This window comes from Osmerus mordax, chromosome 6 (genome assembly GCF_038355195.1).
Source record: "Osmerus mordax isolate fOsmMor3 chromosome 6, fOsmMor3.pri, whole genome shotgun sequence".
NCBI classification, from domain to species: Eukaryota; Metazoa; Chordata; class Actinopteri; order Osmeriformes; family Osmeridae; genus Osmerus; species Osmerus mordax.
Window position 1 is genome coordinate 7,653,953 of NC_090055.1, and position 19,592 is coordinate 7,673,544.

The window sequence follows — 19,592 nt, forward strand, 5'->3', positions numbered from 1 at the left end:
CTAGGGGGGGTGAGTCTAAGCGGTGCAGGTCTGACCTCTGAACCCGTCCCATCGTGTCTGTTGCCCCGGCGCGGCGGGAGAGAGGAAGCTGATGTCAGTACACAGGAATGTGTAATCCCATTCCTCTCCGCGCGGCCCCCGCCGCTCCCAGAGAAAACAATACCGTCCGTGAAGTCACAGCCGAGGAATCCCACAGGCTTAGGCGGCGAAAATTATGACATGTTTTAATTAAATCTTTCACTTTGAGTATTGGCAGTTGGAAATGTGCAGTGTTGTGGCTTTTCGTGTTTCTCTCTCCTTTTCTGTGTCTCGCCCGCTCCCCCCCCCTCTCTCCCTCTCTATCCTCCACCTCTCTGCCCTCCTCTTCTCTTTTTTTCACACTGCGAAAGTCTTTGAGGTGTCAAGTCTGCACACTAAACCCTTTCCCCTCCCAGCCCTTGCCGACGACTCCTACGTTTGAATCTGTCAGGCAAATCAAAATAAAGAGTAATTAAAAATCAAGTGATCAAAACTGCTCAGCTCGGCCGGCTTTGAAGTGATAATCCCTGAGACATTCCCAGAGACGGAGCTAAGAGACTCCACCGCCGCCGTGACCACCAGGTGTGAAAAATCTCCCTGTTTCCCCCCCCCCCCACCGTCAACACAATCAAAGCCTTTCTCTGGGCCTGTGATTGGATGACGCAGGTCCAGCTGACAGCGTGAGTGACGGCTCAGCAAGAAAGGGCTGGACGTCCCCGTTAGGATCAGGTAGAGTGATGACTGTATGGGTGTGTGTGTGTGTGTGTGTGCGGAGGCAGTGCCCTCTCAGGCCAGTAGATGTCCCTCCATGTTTATACTCCGAAGTGGACCTGTTACTTGACCCCTGAGCTTACGGCGCTATCTCACACACACACACACACACACACGCACGCACGCACGCACACACACACACGCACCATCCTTTCATGTGATCATGTGGCAGCTCGTCTGTGTGCTCAGCACATCACACATGATCCTGTGAAACGCATCTCAACTCACTTCAAATACCTCCTTATTATACCTTTTTCAGATACTGCTTCAATACACTCGTGTAGGGATGGAGATAATGTGTGTGATGTGTGAGATATGTGTGTGTGTGTGTGTGTGTGTGTGTGTGAAACTTAAGACCGTAGTGAGGTCCAGCTTAGCTTATAGGGTCATGATCACTGTGACACCATGATGCGGGTCCAATGTGAACTCCGTCCCAGGCTCCCCTCCTCAGCATCAGACAGACATGGTTCAACTGGGCTGGGCCGCCCATGAGAGGAACCACATGGGATTTAGAACGCAGCCGCGCGATAGGCTGATAGCCCCTGGCCTCAAGGTGCGTCGGTTCCTTCCATATGATAGGCCTTAGAGGGCAGCGGGAGTGGACTCTCTTTCAAAGTAAACACTGTCTCTCACACACACACACACACACACACACACACACACACACTCGTCCGCCACACTTCAGCAGCTCCAGCCTGTGCTCTTAATTCCTCTCATACCTCCTCAAACTTTGGTCTCTTGGTGCCGTGACCGGCTGCTCCCTGCTAGCACGTTAGTCATCCAGATTTCCGACCGCCGACATTTTTACAGTGTTTTGCGAGACTTCAATGAATTTCATACCGGGAGGGAGAGAGAGAGAGAGAGAAAAGAAGAGAGAGAGAGACAGAGGGAAAGACAGAGAGAGAGAGCTCTGATTCCGCCTGATTGAAAGCTTGGGTTGGTGACACATTGTGTATCTAATGCGGTCCTGCTATTATGGATTAACAAGGCGTTGGTTCAGACCTGGAAGAAGGATTTAAACAAACACGCTGATTCACATTCACACAAACACCGTAATGCACTTTTTCCAGCTCATTAGCTGTATCAGGAAAACACCTTAGGATGGGAAAAATTAATATTCCCTTTGAAAAAAGGTCTTAGAAGAACCCGCATGTAATTAAAAGTCACGGCTTATTAATGTGGAGCGAGAGGATCCAGACTGAAGCCATTACTCTGGGCTCTCTCACTACATCTCACACACAAACACATAAACATGGATCCTAATAGTGTTCCAGTAGTGTCAGTTACTAAAGCAGGCCTCAGAAGGACCCCCCCCCCCCCCCACACACACACACACACACACACACACACACACACACACACACACACACACACACACACACACACACACACACACACACACACACACACACACACACACACACACACACACACACACACACACACACACACACACACACACACACACACACACACACACACACACACACACACACACACACACACACACACACACACACACACACACACACACACACACACACACACACACACACACACACACACACACACACACACACACACACACACACACACACACACACACACACACACACACACACACACACACACACACCCTCTTTCTAGAACCTACAGGATAACAGGATCTCCTGTCCTGGCCAGAGCCCTCCTGTATATTTTTGCGATGGGATACTAATTCACCCTCAGAGGTTCCACATAGCAGTAGCATGACACCGTACGCGGACATCTGGCATTGGACACAGAGTGGAAGCTGTGCCAACTACCACTAAAGTTCCACACTCTGCTCTGCTCTGGGCGGGATGCCTGGCCTACGGGCCCTCCGCTGCCCACTTTCCTCAGCCGTAAATCGGGGCCTGTCGCTGGGCCTGATTGAGCCCAGCGCTCCCTTGAGTCCTAAATCCCATTGACTGAGAGGAGAGGAGCTGGGAGTTTGAACATGCATGCATGGATATTTGATGGGGGCACATTCTCATTAGAGTCCTCACTGGATAAGGGTGCGTACGGCATTGGGCTGAGGCCTGACCACATCAGCCAGGGTTCCAATCTGGCCAAGACCCTTTTGCTACATTTCATCCCCCCTCTCTCCCTTGCCTTCCCTGTCTCCCTTTACTGTCATTGTAAAAATGATAAAGCCCAAAAATGAAATGCCCCCCCCCCAAAAATAAATAAAAATATGTATATATATATATATATATATATATATATATACACATATAAATAATTCTGGGGCTGTGTTTGGTTTCTCCGATGCATCTCGTTTCCCAGGCTGCCTTGCAGATGGGGGAGGCCTAGCAGCGAGAACCCTGCTCTAGCGGTGGGTCTGCGTTGAGTTAAGCAAAGGCATGGCGCTTGTTTGTGGAACACACGAGAGGAGCACGCATCATGGTCAAAGGCATGTTCAATGTTCCGTTAAAGAACAACATGCTGTGGACTACCACAGAAGAGAAATGAGGAGAGGAAAACTCGGACTAGAGAGAGAGACACAGAGCGAGACACAGAGCGAGACACAGAGAGAGAGAGAAAGAGAGAGAGAGAGATAGAAAGAGACAGAGAGAGAGATAGACAGAGAGAGATGGAAAGAGACAGAGAGAGATAGACAGACAGAGAGAGATAGAAAGAGAGAAAGAGATAGAAAGAAAGAAAGAAAGAAAGAAAGAAAGAAAAAAGAGAGAGAGAGATAGAAAGAGACAGAGAGAGAGAGAAAAATTAGTTGAGAGCAGAGAGGATGTAAGGAAAGAGAGACAAGAGGGAGAGGGAATAGAGAGAGTATCTCTGAAGGAAAAAGAACCCCACAAGGCCATGCCCTGACCCCGCCCACTCACCTGGCATGCTGACGGCAGGCTCCCGGGCGTGGCCGGACGCCTCCTCCTCGCCCTCCTTGTGGGCGCCGATCTCTCCGTAGTACAGCGCCAGCACCAGCTCCATGATGCGCAGGAACATGGGCAGCTGCTGGTCTGTGAGGGACAGCTTCAGGCTCTCCACCATGGTCTGGATCTGAGCAGGTCACACACCCAGAAAACACACACACACACACACACACACACAGAAAACACACACAGCGAAAATACACACACAAGAAAACTATGAGTAAGAGTAAAGAATCTGCTTGTGTGTGTATGTGTGTGTGCATATATATATATATGCTTCTCAATTTGGTGTCAGCAGTTAGGAGGAAGCGGATGTTGTTTCTCTGGTGTGACGTGGGGTCTCTTCACCTTGATGACAGCGGGGATCTTGGAGTTGATGTTGTCGTAGGTGAAGTGGAGGCGCGTCCTGAAGGAGCACTTGTAGAGCAGCGGGTCCTGGTAGAACTCGATCTTCCCACTGGCGTTCCTCTTGTCCAGACACACCGTGCAGTCGGAGAAGTTGATCACCTTCCTCAGGACCAGCTCAGGAGCTGGGGAGGGGGCACAGAGGGGTTAGTTCACACACACACACACACACACACACACACAAGGGCGCAAGCGATAAATAAGCACCCTAGACATATGTACAATTTATTTAGACAATACTTGCTTTATTGAGACCTGTTCACACACACACACACCACACAGCCCCAGAGTGTGAGGGAGAGCGGAGACCAGGCGCGGGCAGTAAATCTCCATTATCAGTGAGGGTCCTTCAGGCAGGAGGAAGCTGGTGGAGATGACGCTTCACAGATCCCTCCGTCGGCCAGACGGTCTCAAGTGCTCGTGCCCCAGCCCTGCTAAACTAACACACCAGCTCCACTCTCCCCCGGGGGCACAGCGGCGACCGCTAGGAGCTCCTCGCCTACAACGACTCCTCTCAATGACTGCTGACTGAAGCCTGTCAACACATGTTCTTATATCTGCACCCGGAGGACTTGAGGTGGATTCGTTTTACCCTCAGAAGGTTTCCGTTTGCGGGGGCTTGATAAATCAAGTGCACCCCAAGTGCCTGACAGCGGTTTGCTTGTAGCGTTTGACCCGTGGACTGCCGTCTAACCCCACCCCTGTGGAGCCCTCCAGCCTCACCCTCCACTCATCAGACGCACGTGGGCGATACTAAAACGACGACTTCACTCACTGAAGGGATGTAAACAAACACTGAACCCCTCCCCCCCCCCCTCGGAGGTGCGTGCCGGTCTCACCAGCGATGTCCATGAAGGCGCGCTCCCAGAACTCGTCCACGGTGTAGCACTCGGCCGAGGTGATGTTGACGGACAGGACGATGTCGTCCTCCACGTACTTCAGGATCAGGTTGTTGACCACGATGTTCACGTTGTTCACCACGCGCATGATCAGGCTCTGCACGTAACCTGGAGACACACACACGCACACACAGCACGCGCACACACACACACACACGGGGGGGAGAGGAGGACAGTAAGTCAGTGTTAATAGGCTGGACGGTGACAGAGAGTATTTCAGAGCCACGTTCCCAGAGAGCCCGGGCTCAAGCTCCCCCCCTGACCTCGGCGTCCTGGCGCACGCGTAAATCAAGGAGCCGAGCTGACATGTTATTCTTCGCCACGGAGTATCGCCTGGACGGTGGAGCGGCCAAACGAGCCACAAATCCCAGAGAAAACATGTCTGGCTCCTCACACCGGCCCGGACGGCTGGGCCGGGATCCCGCCCCAGCACCGCCACAAATCTGGGGCGTATTTATGGACCTCTGGCTCAGGAGTCCTGTTTAACCAGAGCTCGGCTCGCCTCTCGCATCCCCCCCGACACCTGGGGAGACGGTGTGTGTGCTCCCTTAAGACGCGTTACACACACACACCCCGCAAACACGCATACACGACACGCTCTCCATCACTTCTTTGCCCCCCAAACATATTTACGCAGTCAGGGGTTCTAGATGCCGTGGAAAAGAGAGAGCAGAGAGAGACAGACCAATAAAGGGGAGAGAGATGTAAAAGTGTGTGTGTGGGGGGGGCGGGAGAGAAGTGAAAGAAAGCAGTTAAGAGAGCGGCAAAAGAGAGAGATGGCTGTTAAAGAGAGAGAGAGATATCGGTGAAAGAGAAAACGATACAAAGAAAAGAGAGCAGGGAAGGAGAGAGAGAGAGAGAGAGAGAGAGGAGAGAGAGAGCGAGCAAGGAAGGAGAGAGTCAGAGAGAGCAGATAAGGTTTCAGCAGAGCTGGGGGAGTTCTCCTGCCATGTTACCAGTCCCCACTAATGGCCCAACGACGCGCAGAAACAGAAGCTCCCCTGCAAAAACATACATGGTAAGGTCATTACTCAACAAAGTACGAAAGAACCTAAAATATTACAGACAGGGGAGTTTGGACCATAAAATATGAAAATATACAGCAGTAAATCCTCTGTAGCTGTGAGCCCATGGCATCATTCATTCCTCCCATGTGCTGTGAAACACAGCCTCTCAGAGTTAAACATATAAACCTTTAATGCTTTTCCCCGATTTTCCAACATAAATGTTTATCTTCCGGTATCTACATGTCTAGCACCGGGCCGTGACACGCAGGACAATTAGCAGGGGGCTAACACCGGTTAGCCCCCTGCAACGGTAACGTTGATGAAAATATTACTTGTATGAATCAGTTTGCTGTTCTGGCGATCGCAGAGAAGCAGGCTGGCCGTGCGGTGAGAGGGTCTCTGCTGAGATGAAAGCCCAGAGCAGAGGAGAGTCGAGGAGAAACATGTCTGAAGGATGGGGACTTCTTTTCTGGGGAGTACTGTACGTCCTGTGAATTCTGAAATGGGTTCTGGATGAATGAAACCAGGGTACTGGAGGTGTTATAACAGCGCCCTTCTGCATTCTTGCGTGTGGGAGAAAGAGGAGAATGTGAGCATATTTGTGCAAATGCAGTGCTTGTCTGCAAGCTTGTGTGCTTGGTGTGTGTGCGTGTGTGTCTTCAGTACCTGGCTGTATGTGTGTGTGGTGCTGGGGTCAGTCAGAAGGCTCACACCTGCAGACCGGCCAGTTAAACCAGTGCTTTGCCCCCCTGCTATTACCCTTTCTGGATCTAATTTACCCATGTGGAGGCCCTCCCTCACTCCCCCTCTCACTCACTCAACTCTTTCCTTATCCCTCTCTGCCTCTCCTTATCCCCTCTCTCTATCCCCTCTCTCTATCCCTTCTCTGGCTCTCCCTCTCCTTGTCCCACTGCCCCTCTCTCTCCATCTCTATGTCAGTCTCCGCTCTCCTTATCCATCTCCCTCCCTCTCCCTCCTCTTCCCCTCTACCCCTCTACCTCACCCTCTCCTTCTTGCTGGGCTCAGTCCAACCCGGCCCGGTCCACACCCGCCCCCGCCCCCACCCACCCCCAGCGAGCCATCACTGCGCTCTGAACTTCTGTAAACAGTTGACACAGCCAGCACCTGTGTCTGGGCCCACAGGGAAGGAGCCCACTTAAAACTGTTCAACCATAAAATGACTGGAAAAACCAACTGCTTTATGTGAGCTCAGACCAGGCCAAGTGGACTCCTTGGTGCAATACAGGAAAGAAACGCTATCCTGTCCATGTTCAACCCTCTCCTGGAGATGGAAAGTATTAGCAGACATTAGCCCTGGGCCAATTATTAGCTGGCGAGAAAAAGATTGACAAGTCCATCAGACAATAAATATACTGTATGTTTGGGTTTGCACGCACGGCTTTTCCCAATGTGTAATAACAGATGTTTTTAGCAGCATATGCCTTGTTAAAACAGTAATGCATGGCTACTGTGGCACAACTGGCTCTTTCAAGCCAACTGTAGAATTCCTAGAATTATAAGAATCCACTGTGTGTGTCGTCTGGGGGCAGGGTGGCACAGTGACCGAGCCTTCCACAAGACCAAACATGAGCTACGGTTCAACCCTTGGTTCCGCCTGATTCGTTCAAGTTTGTGTGCTAGTGAAGTGCTAGTGACAAAAGTCGCAGAGCTGAGCAGAATATTTCCGTCCTCTACAACTGCAACTGCTCTCCCCACTACTCTGCTAATCCATAATCTGACTAACCTAAACTCAAACCTTGTCTACAGCAAAAGTTTTTTTGTTTTTGTTTTTCTGGCTTCTACCTGGCCTGGCCTTCATAGAAATAGGCCAGAGCCCTCCCTGGTACGGGCCGGGTCAGCAATGGAGACAGCCCTGAGGTCCACCGGAGAGGGGGTTCTCCTGGTACAGTCCCAGCCCTCCCAGTAATACCAGCCCTCCCAGTAATACCAGCCCTCCCAGTAATACCAGCCCTCCCAGTAATACCAGCATTAGAGCTCCAACAGCACAGCACAGGAGCCCCGTTTACATCCGAACCAAGCAAATCTCCCATCACACGCAAGTGTGAACAAACACACACACACACACAGGGCCTAATCACCTCTCAGCATGGTAATGGCCTGTGCTACTGAGTCAGGTAGGGAGCCCAGACAGCAGCTGTTTTGACAGATTCAGACCCAGCAGGTCCGGTTCTTAACACATGGAGCTGTGAGGAAGGTCCGGTTCTTAACACATGGAGCTGTGAGGAAGGTCCGGTTCTAAACACATGGAGCTGTGAGGAAGGTCAGGTTCTAAACACATGGAGCTGTGAGTAAAGTCCGGTTCTAAACACATGGAGCTGTGAGGAAGGTCAGGTTCTAAACACATGGAGCTGTGAGTAAAGTCCGGTTCTAAACACATGGAGCTGTGAGGAAGGTCAGGTTCTAAACACATGGAGCTGTGAGGAAGCACGAAACACAGGAACATGGTGTAAATCTCTGAGGTGTGCTATTCTCTGTGGTAAAGGTGTGACTGTACATATACACACACACACACACATTGGGCTGGGTCACATTGTCCTCCTCAGTGGTGTACTTCAGTCATCGAGCAGCAATAACTCACCGTGGAATACAGGAGAGTACAAAACAGTGAGAGTGTGTCACAGCGAAGGCTAGGCACCGTGCAGTCGCAGGCCTCCCACAAGGGGCATGTGCCACCACAATGGTACAATGACTCAACGCGGAGAACATTCCGTATTCCACAGAAACATTCCATATTCTTTCATGAGCTTTCAACTCAATATTCTGAAGGACTGGAACAAACACGGGGGCCCTTTCTTTCCCAGCAAACTTCAGTGGCTCTGGGACTCCACAGTAAACACACTTCAAACTGCTGTAATAAGTCCCAGGATAGCCCAAGGTGAGAGTGAGACAGGAGGGTGTGTGTGTGTGTGTGTGTGTGTGTGTCTACACGTTGACAACCCTGGTGCTGCAGACCACAGGGGAGCAGAGAAACATGGGGAGGAGGGGGGGGGGGGGGTAAATTCATGCAACATGGGAGAGCTTACAGGCAAATGGCTGTATAATTGTCGGCGGCGGTGGCAGCTTTGGAGTGCAGTGCTGTGTTTTGTTTGGGTCGTTTTGAAGCGGGCGGCAGCAGACGCAGTGCGGTGGCCGTCCACGTAGATGTGGGGACTGGTGACGTGACAACGACACCGGAGAGACGGCTGTCCCTGTGTGTGTGTGTGTGTGTGTGTGTGTGTGTGTGTGTGTGTGTGCGCGCGCGTGTTCGTATGTGAGCTGGTGTGTGAGCTTGTGTGTGTGTGTGTGTGTGGATATAAGTTTGTGTGTGTGTGTCCAGCTCCTGTTCCCTCTCACGCAGTGTCTGTCTGTCCTAAGAGATGCTGCCATGCCCTGTGATGTAGCCTGGCACTGGGGCCCTGGGGCCCTGGGGGGGTGAGAAGATGGCTCTGGATCTGTAGAGGCATGCTTGTGGTCTAGGGTTGGGGGGGGGGTTGATGGAAAACAAGAGTCTCTCTGCCTCTGAAGAACAGAGAAGGATTAACTAAACCATCCAGGCTAAAACCAAAGAATGGAACGACTACACACAGAAATGCCTACTAAAATCATTACAGTACCTTTTTGAGGAATCGTATAAACAAACAAATGTTCTTTTAAACTAAAAGCTTTCTACTGCTAATAGGATTTATTTAAACAGAAGGATGAGGCAGAGGAACAACCAAAAGAAGACTTTTTGAATCCTTCTTCCTGAAATACTGAGCTGAAGGTTCTGTGAAAGGTTAACTTACAGAACGAAAAGCGAGCAAAACAACATTTCAAGGGCTGCAGTCTTTGCAGTGTAACATGACAAAATAGACACCTCGTTCATAAAAACTTTGTCTGAAGGCTGACTCATAGCAGGCTCCTCTTACCTTCATCACCTCCTCAGCAGGGTGTCTGTGTGTGTGTGTGTGTGTGTGGGGGGGGGGGGGGTCCTTCTGAGGCCTGCTTAGAACATAGACCCATTTCCTTTCTGCCAAACAGGGGACCTGTCCCTGGCCCAGGCAGGAGCATGGAGCAGATCCACACATGGGTCAAATACTATTTAAAATACTTTCATAATACTTCATGGGTTTGTTTAAACTCTGCCTGACGCTCTCTATCCACCCATCCCATTTCGCCAGGCAGGCTCAATCTACCCAGGATGAAGCGAGGATGAGGGTATGAGCCTGGGGAGGTAAGGGGTGTTACCTGGGAGCAGACTTGTTGGACGGGGTTGGCTAGGAGGGTGGGGGCAGGTTGGTGGGGTCAGGGGTAGTTCTAGGAAGGAAGTGGGCTGGGGCGGGCGAGGCACCCTGCTTGAACAGCTGGAGAGGGATATTATTGATATTATCTCATAAGTGAACATGTGGAACAGTATTCTCCCCAGACACAGAGCCAGGCCTGTGTTCATAGGCTCCCTGGGAGCCTCTAGTTATGGCTGGGTGTTAAACTGGGACGAGCTCTTAAAAGCTTCCCCCCCCTCCTCCCCCCGCCTCCCTCTCTCTCCTTTCTTCCCCTCTTTCCCTTCCTCACTGCAAGGTGAGCTTTTCCATCACCGGGACTTTGAATGCCGGCTATTCTTTCTTTAATATTAACGCGTGTGCGTGCTAAAGAGGTTTTTATATATATTGTGTGTGAGGATTTCACTGAGATGTTGAGGTCATGCACATCCTCTCCCAAGAAAATCCATCTAAAATCCACAGCCTAACAGTCATGTCACACGCTGTTCTACAGACCTCTCCCATCTACCTAAATGGACCCTAAAAAAACGTGGGCCCTCTGAAAAAAAGAAAAACATTGTTTGACAGAATTATATCGATCTCCTAAAATAAGTTGTATTGCTTCCCCTGATGAGATTCCAAGTAAACAAAACAAATACGTAATCAAAGTTCCAGGCCCTTTTATCGGGAAGTGTTCTCTTCCCATTTCTGGCTTTACGCTTTCAGGAGGTGTTTGTCCACTGCTCTGCACCAGGAGAACCTAAGCCTTCCTCTGACCGTCACCTCGCAGGGCCTCTCCACGTAAACAGGCCCTGATCCCCAGTGGATAAAGTCCCTATAAATTAAGACCTGGCTCTTAAGAGCCATCTCCAGGCCCTCCTCAAACAAGGCCCCTCTTTGTGAGGTGTTGTAAAGTCCTGAGGGCAGGGCTGGAGTCCTTGCTGTGCTGCAGGAGGCATGTGGTCAAGTGGCCTTGCTGATAAGGCCTGCCAGTCAGTGATTCATCACTGAGGCCAAACTCCCACTCCCCTCTCAGCGCCTCCCACTGAGGCCTGCTGACTGTGGCCCGCTTGGCCCTGAAGCAGGGGGGTAGAGTCGCCTCGCCGGCCCCGGGGCCCATCACTCACCTGGGGGTAGGTCGGGGTCGCTGGGGGCGGCCTGCTGGATGCGGCGGGGCTTGGCCAGGGCCTTGGAGCTCTCTGAGGCACTGCGGCTGGTGGAGCTGGAGCCGCTCTCGTGCTCCTCCTGTCAACAAACAAACAGACAGAGAGGAACGACAGTGAGTAGGGGGTCAGACGCTCGACCACTACCCCAGAGAGATGGAGATGCGGGGTGTCGGGGACACTTCCACACACCACAGAGCACCCCTCCCTGCTTTACAACCACCTCCTCTGGCTCCACAAACAAACGCTAGTGCCAGGATAAGATTGGTGAAGGCCTCACCTCACCTCCCTCCCTCCCTCCTCCACCCCCTCCCTGGACCAGACCCTGTCAGCGACACCCAGTAACCAGCCTGAGAATGCCGGAGGCTGGACTGAGGTGGAGGAGGACTTCCCCACTGGAGATGAGCCTGAAGATAAACTAACTAAGCCAGGATCTGGAGTTATTTATTGATTCTACTAGATGAGTGCCTGGGCCTACAGAAAGAGAGGGGGGGGGGGGGGGGGGTTGAGGTGCAACAACAACAGTTTGGATGTGAGTGGAAACAGTGGGAGATGACGGGGGTCACCAGGACCGCCCGCTCTCTATTAGCTTAGCACCACATCAAGGCCAGGGAGCTCGTTAAAACGTGTTAAAAGAAGGCAGACTTGTTAAAAGGAGGCAGGCGTTTTCGTACTTGATTTAGGCTGTTAAAATACAGTTTAAGTACTACAATACACTGATAAAAATGCAATTCTTAACCTCCCCCCCCCCCCAAAAAAAAAGAAAATGTAAGACTTTTCTTCTTTCACTACTTTTTATGGCTACGATGAGCCAAACTCAAAATAACCAGAACACCAGAGCGGAAGTACCCTATCAGACTCAAATGCCGAAGAAAAACAACAAGAGCGAGGAGAGAGGAATGTACTGAGCAGCGGGGCCAAGCGGCACCCTCAAAAAAGGACACGTGTCCTCCCCTTCCACTTCCCCTATACCTGAGGTCCAGGGAGGAAATTAGAGGTCAACAGAGGGGAGGGGATGGGGGGGGGGGTGAAAAACGAAAAAGATGATCGCTGAAGTCCTAAAATAGAAAACCAGGGAGGAGGTTTGCAGCAGTGGCCCCCCTGGGCGGGGGTCCCCAGCGGTGTTAACCCCCAGTATGGTACTGGTTAGGGTCTAGGAGGCAGTGCGGAGGGAGAGGTCGGAGCAGACAGCCTGCTGCAGAGCAGACAGCCTGCTGCAGAGCAGACAGCCTGCTGCAGAGCAGACAGCCTGCTGCAGAGCAGACAGCCTGCTGCAGAGCGGGGTCACATGTGGTTAGGGTTTAGACCCAGATCACAACGTCAGGGGCTCCGGAGTGGCCCTTATCCTCGCCAGTGTAAACAGGCAAGGTGTCAGAACGAAACACATTTGGCTTCTCCCTCAGCACCAACCCCCCACCCCCCACCCCCCCCCCCCCCGACATACACACACAGCGAGCGCAGACACATGCATGTGCACACACACACATAACCTAAACTCACCTCTAACCCTGACATCAGTATGGGATGATGGGCCTGTACTTGAGAATTGAAGATAACATGACCTAAACCACATTCATCTGAGACACGGTTGCTCTCGGCAACACTATTTTCTTCCGGTACATTGACATAAACATGCCAGTACGGCCAAGCAAAAGCCTGGCAATAAATATTTACACCAAGTCGTACAAGCCCTTCACGCCACGACCAGCACCGCGAACAAGTATTTCCAGCAGAGAGACTGGGAGGGGAAAGCAGTGTGGGGGCGAGGGGAGGGGCGAGGGGAGGGGCGAGGGGAGGGTGGGGGTAAACACACAGGAGGAATAACAAATACCTCATCAAGATCCCGATTATGGAAATTGGCAATAATAAGAAATGGATTCTTCCTGATTGTGTTCACACTTCATTTGTGAACTTTCCATCACTTCAAACAGCGTCGTGGGCGGTGTTTACTGGGAACCAGTGAGCTGGTGCGGTGGGCGGGGGGGGGGGGGGTTGGCTCAGATGAGAGAGAGTCGATGAGGGGACACACTGACGTGCTGGGATGGTTTGTTGAAAGCTCCAGCCTACGACCCCCCCCCTCCCCTCCCCCCCCCTCCCCTACGCACACACGCAGGAATGCGTGAGGCAGTTCACTCTCGGCCCCGCCCACAGAGGCCTGGGCCGCCGTGTTTGGAGGAGGAGCAGTTAGGGGGGTCATGCTTCCCTGCCCCTCTTCTGGGCTGGAAAAGGCCTTTCTGGGGATGGAGGGTGGAGGTGTGGGAGGGGGGTGGAGTGGAGGTGTGTGTGGGGGGGGGGGGGTGACAGTGGGTGGGTGAGGGTTCCCGGGGAGTGATGGGAGGGATTAGCGCAGACGGCCTCAGCTGCCAGGTCCAGGCGGGTAAGATGATCCCGGCCATGCCACTGTGAAGGCACCGGAGGCGGTGGGAGCAGGAGGAGGTTATGAATGGGCGGGTGTTGGGCTGAAGCCCTCGAGGCATGTCAACTCAGCTGCTGACCACATATGACGGGGGGGGGGGGGGGGGGAAAGAGAGAGAGAGATAGGGATTGAGAGAGATATAGAGAGAGAGGGAGAGAGAGCGAGAGAGAAGGCGAGAGGGAGGGGGGGGGGAGGGGGAGGCCAGGCTCCTATGCCCCAGCCAGTGTGAGTGACAGGGGAGGGGGACCCCCTAGTCAGAGGGTAAGTAGGCACCTATTTGGGGTTAGGGCACAGGAAGGCCAAGCTGACCCCTCTCCCCTGCAGACGTCTGGCTCACAGGCAGGGAGCATGTAGCCTCTGTCTGGAGGGTCAGCTTGCCTCCACTACACACATACACACACACACACACAGTATAGACTTGGGACACAAAGTGAATAATAAATAGGTCTTTACGACACCCATTATGTCAATAAAATACACTTCAAGGTTACCCAACACAATTGGACACTAGTAAAGTGTGCTGAAATACTTGAACACTTGTCATCCTTCCATGGCCATCGACTGTCATTTCCAAGGTTTTCCTTCCAACTCAAACAAAACAAGCAGCCACACTTTGTTTTTATTGTCTGAAATACAACATTTCTGAAAAGTTAAATGCGACACACTGTAACCATTCCAATTACATTTCATGTGGGCAATTTCTCTTGTATTCTTACTCCCAAATTGCTCGGGCAATTTTTCAATTTCAGTAGTGAAGCTCAAAAGAGCTGCAGGAGGGCGGGTAGAAGGGGCGCAGAGCTGCAAAAACAAAACATTTTTAAAACTGGTCAATTTCACACTGTTCCGGGGGATTAATGGCGGCATGCTGTAGAACGGCGCTGGGTAAACAACGTCTTGTTATTGTTGTCTTTCCTCCGGCAGTGCGCCTCGCGCTGCCCCACTTCAAAGCAGCGCTCCTGGAGAGAGAGAGAGCCTGGGCGGTGGAGGCCGAACGCCCAAGGAGAGAGAAAATAAATGGGGGGGAAACCCGATAGGTTCTTATCTATAACAGACCCCCGCTCCCCTGGCAACTCTCCAGTCGCCCCACCCACCCACTCCCCCAGGTCTGACTCTGACACGTATAGGCCTTGTCAAGCACCCGCCCCCCCTCCCCACCCCCTCCATGTCACGGCCCACTGAGAGAAGTCCCTGGGGAAGGACAAGCAATCAGGCCTCTATACACACCCCCCCCCCACACACACACACACACACACACACACACCACCCCCCCCCACACACACACCACCCCCACACCCCTACACCCCACCCCCACACACACACCACCCCCACACACACACACAACCCCCACACCCCTACACCCCACACACACACACACCACCCCCACACACCCACACACCACCCCCCCACACACACACACCACCCCCACACACACCACCCCCACACACACACACAGCCTCTCATTGCTTCAGAAAGCAGACAGACAGTAGAACTGGCCTGAAAACTTAACTAGTCAGAAAACGAAAGAGCCATCTCGAGAACTAGCCAGCCAGCCAATCAGCCAGCCGGCCGGCCCCCTGTGAGTGTTGCTCCTGGAGACGGAGTGAGAGAGGAGCTGAGAGGACCCAAGGTGATCAGCACACATTATCACCTTTCAATCCAACCCTGCACACTGACACCAGCCCCCCCCCCCCAACACCCACACACCCCTGTTAAAACACCCCTGGTTCTCCTCCTCCTCCCCCCCCTCCCCCCCATCTCAGGGTACTCCCTCATCAGGTAGTCTGTGTCCTGTTGTCATGGACGACACAGGGTCCGGGACAATGCCTTCCAGCTGGCAGAGGAGATGAAAGGCGGAGCTGCTGTTGGACACGTTCAGCGCTTGGGAAGGTGCCAGTCATCTGAAATGGTACGTAGCCGCTTCTTTCCCACAGCGTCCCCCTCCGGCGACGGGCCGGGTCTGACGGCTCTATCGGAATGCGAGGGGGTTCATCTCGATTGACTCTAACTGCCTCCCCGTTCCCCCGCGAACTTATCCATCAGCTAAACTAGAAATTAGCTGCTAATGGTTTTTTAATGAAACTGAAACAAATGCAGAAAGTCGTTACCGTGTGATTAAAGACAGGGGGGTCATTTTATCCCCCAAACAGAGGTAGGGGGGGTAGGTGGAGGCTGGAGCTGAGGGACGCAGTGAGGCTGAAGACGGGGCTGAAGATGGGGTTGAGGCTGGGGTTCGGGCTAAAGCTAGGGCAGAGGCGAGGACTGAGGTTAGGGCTGGGGAAGAGGCTAGGGTTGAGGCTGGGGGGGGGGGGGGCTCGGGGCTGCCTGTCTCTCTGCCATGTTTCACACTGCTTCACCGTAAAGAGCTGACTCTACAAAACACAGAAACGCAGCTGGAATCCATGGCAGATCGGTTGGATTAGGAGCAGAAATGAACTGAGATGAATATCTCGTAGAGGGACACTCTGAGTAATTATCTTACTGACAACAGGTCATTACTAAAATATGGAGGGTTTTTTTTCTGCCCGTCTCTCCCCCTCTCTCTTTCACTCTCTCCCTGAGAAATTACACCAACTACTGGGATTGCAAGCACATGACCAATTGCGTTAATGAAATATTACAGTCTTGAAAAGTACACAGTGTGCTGCGTTAAGTGTTACAAATAGATCGCTGTATTCATTCGCAACATACGTCCAAAGGAAAGTAGGGGGGCTGACCCTCCTTGGCTTCTGAAGAGCTGCTGGTTATGAGAAAGCTATGATTACCAGGAAGCCAGCCTCTGTTATTGGCTGTTGAGCCTCATCATTTTGGGGAACTTAGGCCTAAATTGAGCATGTTCTCTCGTATGACTGAGAACGGCCACAGAAGCAGCCAATTCAGGCAGAATTCACAAGTTCAAATGGTGCTTCAAGAACCACACCGTGGAGCGAGGAGAGACCAAAGGAACGAGGACCAAACTAGGAAAAAGCTCTGATAAAATCTCTCAACTTCCAACAAACTTTTCCTCTGGTGCATCAATAAACACACAAACAAACTAAAAACCCGACTGGAACAAAAGCAATGGATAAAAAAAAAAGAAAAAAAACGGCCATTATGATCTTCTTCCATAAAACCTTTTCCCGAGCCAAATTTATTTTATAGAACCGCACGCCGCAACTGCACCAACTACTCAGCACATACTGTACATGTTTGTGTGAGGCCCGCAGATAAACAACACGACCCTGACTTCAAACACTGCCTAGTAAAACCCTCCGAGCACGCTCAGATCTCGGCTTCACTCCCGAGCTTTTGTTTATTTCTTTGTACCCAACAGAATTATCGGTAATTTACGTCTTTTAAGAAACCCTCATACCTAGAAAATGAGCTCGACCACTACAAAGAAGGGCCGGTTCACAGACGCCGTCCACGCTATCGTTCTAAAAGTGGTTCTGTTTACAAGCCTGGACGATACCAGAAGTGTTACTAAGCACATTTTAGTCCTGCATAATGTTACAATGAAAGCACACTTGGTTAATTTTCCCAAACATGTGCTTCTTTCAGAAGCCTAGAAATAAAACATGTCCATTAAAAGGAAGTGAGAGGGTTCCAAGCCAAGTGCCAGAGGACAGCATAATTACTAAACTATTTCACTCTGGAACCCTCAGGAATCACAACGGTCGCTGGTGATGTCATAGTCTGCCGGCCAGCCAAGACTGCCTCGCCAGTGCCCAAGTCAAACTCGGTGTGTTTAATATCTGCTTCCAGCATGCCCAGAATAACAATAAAAACAAACAGCCAGCCAGGTTATGGTCGGACTGTACCAAAGCCCAGGGAACGGGTTTTCGCTCTCTCCTTCTCTCCCTCCCACCTTTCTCTCTCCCACCCCCCCCCTCTCCCTCCCTCCCATCTTTCTCTCTCCCACCCCACCCTCTCTCCTCTCCCTCCCACCTTTCTCTCTCCCACCCCCCTTCCCTCTCCTTCTCTCCCTCCCACCTTTCTCTCTCCCACCCCCCCCCTCTCCCTCCCTCCCTCCCTCCCATCTTTCTCTCTCCCACCCCCCCCTCTCTCCTCTCCCTCCCACCTTTCTCTCTCCCACCCCCCCTCCCTCTCCTTCTCTCCCTCCCACCTTTCTCTCTCCCGCCCCCGCCCCCCCTCGCTCTCCCCCTCCCACCTTTCTCAATCTCCGACCCCCACCCTCCCCCCCCACCCTCCCCCCTTTTCTCCTCTCTCTCCCTCGTCTCCACACTCTCTCTCCAGTAGTTTGTCATGAAAGGGAACATCATTCCTACAGGCTCTGCAGGCTGGCTACCCTGAGAAGCTGTGCAGATGTTTCAACATGGGAAGGTGATAAAATGAGTCAGAGATGAGGCCCAGCTGGAGAGGTTTCAGAGTACAGGGAGCTCAGCCGGGCCCCAAACACATCAGTCTGATCCAGGCCTTAACCGTCTCAAAGAGAAGGCCTACCCTTAGCTCATCTAGTCCTATGGACATGGGAACAAGAGGGCGTGGGGGAGCTCTCATGTTCGGCTGATTTGCATGCATCAAAAGAGGCTTCCGGCGTGCGTATGGTACGGTAGCTAACAGTGCTCCACTTAAATGTGCATAATTCTCAATAAGTCGGACTTAAACTAAATCTCATATTTAGGGTATTCATGCATAAAAGCTCACCATGTGTTACAAAATGCAGTTGTTGTTTTGTTTTTGTACATCTCTGCAGGGATACAGTTGTACAACACAGACCAGCAGTGCCTATGGGTCGGATAGGTTCTTATCTGTCCACCGTGCTTCTGAGTCCAACTGGTAATCCAAACAAAGCAATGTCAAAGCGTGTGAGATCCCTGCTCTTGAACTCAAGTCAAGTGGGCTTTGTTTCCACAGTAATATTAGCCGAGCGACCCTCTACAGAACTTCTTACACTGGAACTGTTTACTTTAAAACAGAGAAGAGAAACCGCGATCAGTGAATGATAATGACAGTCGCTGTCTTGATGAAGGATAGAGAACAGAGGGAGAGAGAGAGAGACAGAGGGAGCTGGAGATGCGTAAAAAGGAAAGAAGGGGGGGGGGGGAGACGTGAGAGAGTGGGAGAGAATGGGAAAGAGTGAGAAACGGTTCCTAATTTAGATCAGAGGAGTTCTGGTTTTTCAGATGTCTGCATCAGCTCACCACAGGGCCAGACTGAGCATGTGAGGCATCCTGGCAGCCCTGGTAAAGCTACCCCCCAAACGCTAATAACTGCAATGTGCTAGCTGCAATAAAGCACTCCACACGGCCGGCCAGACACACACACACACACACAAACACACACCAAAATGGGAAAATCCCAAACCACAGATTTTAATTGGAACCGTTCATTGATTTGTAATAATTCTGGATCAGGTCTCAAGACAGGCTGAAGTTGGTAACTGGCGTTGGTGGTTGATTCTCTCTCTCTCCACTTCAGACCCTCACAATGGCATTCAAAAACCCTCTCGGGAAATATAAATCTATATTGGGTTACTTACAATAAACATCGTTGAACTGTATTTTAGGCTCCTGATCTCTGTAGCTGCCTATGCACTTAAAACAGATTGACCATTCTTTTTTACTTTTTATTTTTTTATTTTTTTACTTTCAAGTACATCCGACATTCCGCAGCAGCCTGTCCTGGAGACATGAGTAGGCTCTTGTAAGATCGAGGGGGGGGGGGAGTTATGCTTATGACTAGCATCTCTCCCATCATCTGTCACGGGTTGAATCCCAGCAGATACTGTCTGGGCCCCATCACCTCCACACTGCATTAGGTACATGA

The 19,592-nt window shown here is 51.7% G+C and overlaps 1 protein-coding gene across 1 annotated transcript in view; it reads right to left on the reverse strand.

Moving 5' to 3' along the window:
* LOC136943922 (intermembrane lipid transfer protein VPS13B-like) overlaps positions 1-19,592 on the reverse strand; it is a 167,511-nt gene that overhangs the window by 135,415 nt on the left and 12,504 nt on the right. Inside the window, 5 exon segments of the mRNA XM_067237409.1 lie at positions 350-368; positions 3,650-3,825; positions 4,047-4,228; positions 4,943-5,110; positions 11,375-11,492. Coding sequence (XP_067093510.1) covers positions 350-368; positions 3,650-3,825; positions 4,047-4,228; positions 4,943-5,110; positions 11,375-11,492 — 663 coding nt within the window.